Source organism: Geospiza fortis, unplaced genomic scaffold, assembly GCF_000277835.1.
Source record: "Geospiza fortis unplaced genomic scaffold, GeoFor_1.0 scaffold23, whole genome shotgun sequence".
Taxonomy (NCBI): Eukaryota; Metazoa; Chordata; class Aves; order Passeriformes; family Thraupidae; genus Geospiza; species Geospiza fortis.
In genome coordinates this window covers 15,058,052-15,062,810 of record NW_005054303.1, presented here as the reverse complement: position 1 = coordinate 15,062,810, position 4,759 = coordinate 15,058,052, and the positions used below count along the sequence as shown (strand labels likewise).

The following is a 4,759-nucleotide window of genomic DNA, read 5'->3' as shown; positions in this document are numbered from 1 at the left end:
TTATTCTTTTTTTTCTTCCCTATTAAAGAACTGTTATTTCCTGCTCCCATATTTTTGCCTGAGAGCCCCTTAATTTAAAATTATAGAAATTCGGAGGGGTGGGGAGGGTTTACATTCTCCATTTCAGGGAGACTCCTGCCTTCCTTAGCAGGCACCTGGCTTTCCAAACTGAGACAGTTATTCCAATTTTCCAGCATGACAGAGCACACACTGAGTGACCTCACTGCATCTCCTGACAAAGATCAATCACTTACGAAGGAGTGGGTTGAGAACCCTCTTCAGCTGCTCCCCTTTGGGTGCATTTGATATGATTTCAGTTAACCTGCAGGAAGGAGAAAACAAAAAGTTGCAATTCCAAAGAATAATGTGTTTTAAAACAACACTGCATTGCTTAGAAGCTACAAAACATTTCCAGCCTTTAAAAAATGAAATTAAAAATGGCCTGGAATAAACTACCCAAAGATTTTCACAGCTCTGACAAATCTGGGTTTGTCCCAATAAATACACCAGTTATGAGCTCTGAAATTCATGGGGATTTCTGAAGGAGTTTTGAATGAGTTAGGGATGGGACCTCTGAGTTTTTCAGATGATGCTGTTTATTTTCTTATCTTCTACATCAACAGGAAGGGTGAGTTGGGCTCACATCTTCACTGCATGGCTCAGAAGGTCACAAGACCCTCAGTTACAAGACTTTTTAAGGATTTATTGACCAATAATACACAGCCAACAAGGATATTTATGTTTTTAACCCAATCCTTAAATATTTCATCTCATGGACCCATGCTACAGTGAGAGCTTTCTTAGCCACTCATGTTATGGCACACAAACCCACAGTGCTGCACTCCAAACTCCTTGTTTACCTCTGGAACTACTTTTATTTCTCTATCTTGAACTCTAAAACTCTGAACTTTCTTCTTCTTAATGTGTCTCTGCTACAAATCCACATTCTCACTTCCAGCACCTCAGTTTGGAAGCCTTTTCCAAGGTCTCAGATCAAATCCTGGGTTTAATTCTAAACTTTGCCTTACAGGCCCAAAGCTCTGAGAATTCCCTGCATTTCAGATTCCAACAGTAATTGGAATTACCTGTCCAAGGTGGGCAGGGGCACGGCAGCTTTGGCGCTCTCCACCGGGTACCGCTCCCTCACAGCGAACCGGACGTCGTCGGCGCCGTCGGTGCGGAACCTCAGGATGTTGAGGATCAGGTACTCGTGGTCAGTGAGGACGACGTTGCCCTGTGAGCACAGGGACCCTGAGCGAGGCCAGCACGGTGTCCCTGCCCCAGGGGACACTGGCAGCCTGTGGGAACCCAGCACATTCCTCTGGCTGCCCTGGAGGACTCGAGCCCCAGACCTCCGTGCCTTTGATTTAGCCCTTGGAAAAAATTACCAACCTTATATAAAGATTTACAAGCCACCAAAATTTAAGTGGATTGATAGTTAGTTTGTCACAGAGTGAGAAGTACATTTTTTGGGTTTTTAGAATGGGGGATCGGGGTTCCAAGATGGAGGAATTTGGGTGTGCCTTGTCCTTTCTCCTTCTTCCTAGCCTCCATCTTCTGGGTGATGGTGGCACTTCTGGATTGGTTTAGGGTAGAGACAGAGCATCTGACATAGGTCATAGGTATTGGGAAATTATTGCAAATAAAGTACACCTAGTTTTTAGTATAAAAAGTAGTAGTTTTAGTATAAAAAGTAGTCGTTTTAGTATAAAAAGTAGTAGTTTTCAGTAGTTTTTAGTATAAAAAGACAACACCACCCTAAGGGCGGGGAGCGTGCCACTGACTGAACTGCTGAACGGACCTCAGCAGGCCAGGGAAAGAACATTACAGACAACAGAAAATAACCTTGAGAACCAGAACAGAAGACTCCTGAGCCCAGAGAGGCCGAGAGCAGGCTGGCTCACCCTGTCATAGAGCTCCAGGATCAGGTGGTAGGCAGCCTGCTCGCTGCCGAACTGCAGGTCCACGATGCGATCCACGCCCAGCTGCCGCACGCTCACCAGGCGCCGCGTCCTCAGGTGCTTCCGGCACTGCAGGGGAGGCTCAGCTTGGAGCTTTTATGCTTTTCAAATCAGGGCTGCCTCAGGGGGGAACTCTAAAACTCTGTCAGCTGCTGTTCCCTCCTGTTTTATGCAGATAAAATAATTCCTCTCTAGGCCTGAAACTCAAGCACGCCTCACTGGCTCAGAGCTCGAAAAATGTAACCAACAGTGAATTAATAACAACCAGTGAATTATTTTGTTGTTTGATATTGTTCTTTTTTTTGTGCAGGTGAATGCTTTGCCTGTGAAATAAACAGCTTTTTCCAGTTTTCTCCAAGGAAGTATTTTTCCTGAACCACTTGGGTTGAATCGAATCTCCTTTTTGAATCTGCAATTGAATCTGCTTTCTAGAGAAACCTTGGGGAGGTTCTGTCCCAGATTTGCCCTAAATCAGGACAGGGGGCAAACCTGGAGTAAGTGACTTCATTACCTGAAGTTATAATTGGACAATTAACCTCTGATATGCAAATGGACCAAACTTTCATCTGTCTGAAAACCCCGTGATTGCTGTCTCACCTGGGTGTGGCCCCTGCAGGACTCCTGCATGCCCAGGGTGTGCCCTTTGAAGGCCTTTCAATAAATACTCCCCTTCATCCTTTAACTCTGTCCAGCCTCTGCTCTAGGCAGCCTCTGCAGCATCACAGGGGTGGGGAAAATGTCTGGGAAACATCTGAAAAAACCTGGGAATGGCTTGGCTATAGAGCCCTCCTGTGGCACCAACCACTTCCCATTTCACTCAAATACCACAAGAGCGAAAATGTTGGTGCTCACCAAAGTAACACCTTCATTTTTATAATTATAAATATAATTGAGCCCAAATCTTAACATTAAGATATTTTTTCCATGTTGTTTGTTTAGCTCGAGGGAGCAGCTGGTTCAAATTCTAAGAGTTTATTTGTAAAGAGAATGGGGATTATCCCTGCATCCATCTCTGCTGTGGAAAGCCTCCCTGGAAATCTCTGCTGAGACACTTCTGGCTGCACCCAGAGGTTAAACAGATCCATGGGAGTCATCCCAGGCTGTATCCCCATGGATCCACCTGCAGGAGCCCAGCCTAAGAGCCTGGAGCAAGGCCTGAACCCCAGAGCTCAGCAGACTGAACAGAGAACTCTGGAGCACAGGGTGCTGCATCCAGCAACTAAAAATTCACACAATCCAACTGGAATGACAAGGATTTTACTGGAGCAACATTCCAGAAGGAATTTATAAATAAAGTTTATGAAAAGTTTTTATCAATTTAAATATTCACTCTTTCAGGCACTGAACACAGTGATGTGACCCCGAGCCCACGTTTGCTCTTCCCTTGTCCTCAGCCACCTGCAGGACCAGGATTCACTGGGATAACCCTTCCCTGCTTTCCTGCCTCCAAGGACGGAAGGTGAGCACTCCTTCCAGATGTGCAGACACTTTCTAAAACCCAAGCCCTGCAGAGCTCACCTTCATGGCAAAGCTGGATGGCATCATGTTCTTTGGCCACTCAAACTCCGTCAGGTGGATACGGATCCCCGACTCCAGCAGCAGCGTGGCCTTGCACTCTGGCCTGGGGGTAAAACAGAGCAGGTGCACCCCAAAATCCCCCAGCTGCACCCCAAAAACCTCCAGCTGTATCCCAAACCCCCCAGCTGCACCCCAAAACCCCCAGCACCCCCTCCAAACGAGGACATTCTGGGATCCCACTGGCTCAGGAGCAGCCACCCCACCACCACCCATCTGCACAGGGTTTTCTGCAGAATTCCCCATTTCCCAAGAACTTTTTGGGTAAAAATTACTGCATTTTACCAAAAAACCAGCAGAATTTCACTGGAAACAAGTCAGAAATTACTGCAGACAATTTAAAAAAAATGTTCACACAGCATTCCTAAAGAATTTGTAAGTACAGCCATTGAAAGCTCTTACTTTTGCAGGCGAATGAGATAGGTCTTGTTATCCACATCATAAACATTGTTCACTCTCATTCCCAGCAAGCTGCCAAAAGGAAAACAAGGAATGCTCCGGAGAACCCAAAACACAACTGGCTGGAAAAATCCCAGTGGTAATTAAAGTAGACAGAAGGGCAAGTTATGATAAATTACCAAGTTATATAAATTATCAAGTTATGTAAATTACCAAGTTATGATAAATTACCAAGGAGTAACCAAAAGGGCAGCAAAGGAAGATTAATGGAATGAGCTGGAAGCAACAACCATGGAGAGATGGAGAAACTGCTCTTAAGACACAGCAGTTAAGAGAGAAAGAAAATGAGATGGAGAAATTTATATCAATGGATAAAATGGAGAAAGTTGCCAGTTCCTGCCCCTGCTCCTCTTTGTGGCAGGGATGTAAAATGAACTGGTGATACTGGAGCTCCTGGCCAGCACCAGTAATCCCAGTATGAGCACTGAACTGGCCTGGGGGTGTCAGTCAGTCCCTTCAGAGTGGGGCTGGACACCAGGAATGTGTCAGGAGTTTCTCAAATGGGAAACTGAGAATGTTCCCCTGGAGAGGAGAAGCTCCAGGGAGAGCTCAAAGCCCCTGGCAGGGCCTGAAGGGGCTCCAGGAGAGCTGGAGAGGGACTGGGGACAAGGGCTGGAGGGACAGGAGCCAGGGAATGGCTCCCAGTGCCAGAGGGCAGGGATGGATGGGAGATTGGGAATTGGGAATTCCTGGCTGGGCTGGAATTGCCAGAGCAGCTGTGGCTGCCCCTGGATCCCTGGCAGTGCCCAAGGCCAGGCTGGACA

General features: G+C 46.6%; 1 protein-coding gene across 1 annotated transcript in view; it reads right to left on the bottom strand.

Moving 5' to 3' along the window:
- Nucleotides 1–4,759, bottom strand: part of NEMF (nuclear export mediator factor) — a 20,734-nt gene that overhangs the window by 14,715 nt on the left and 1,260 nt on the right. The window contains exons 2-6 of the mRNA XM_014311845.2: nt 3,939–4,007; nt 3,480–3,582; nt 1,905–2,030; nt 1,086–1,234; nt 255–322 (exon numbers count right to left, since the gene is read on the bottom strand). Of these exons, the coding sequence (XP_014167320.1) occupies nt 255–322; nt 1,086–1,234; nt 1,905–2,030; nt 3,480–3,582; nt 3,939–4,007 (515 nt within the window). The remainder of the gene's footprint in view (nt 1–254; nt 323–1,085; nt 1,235–1,904; nt 2,031–3,479; nt 3,583–3,938; nt 4,008–4,759) is intronic.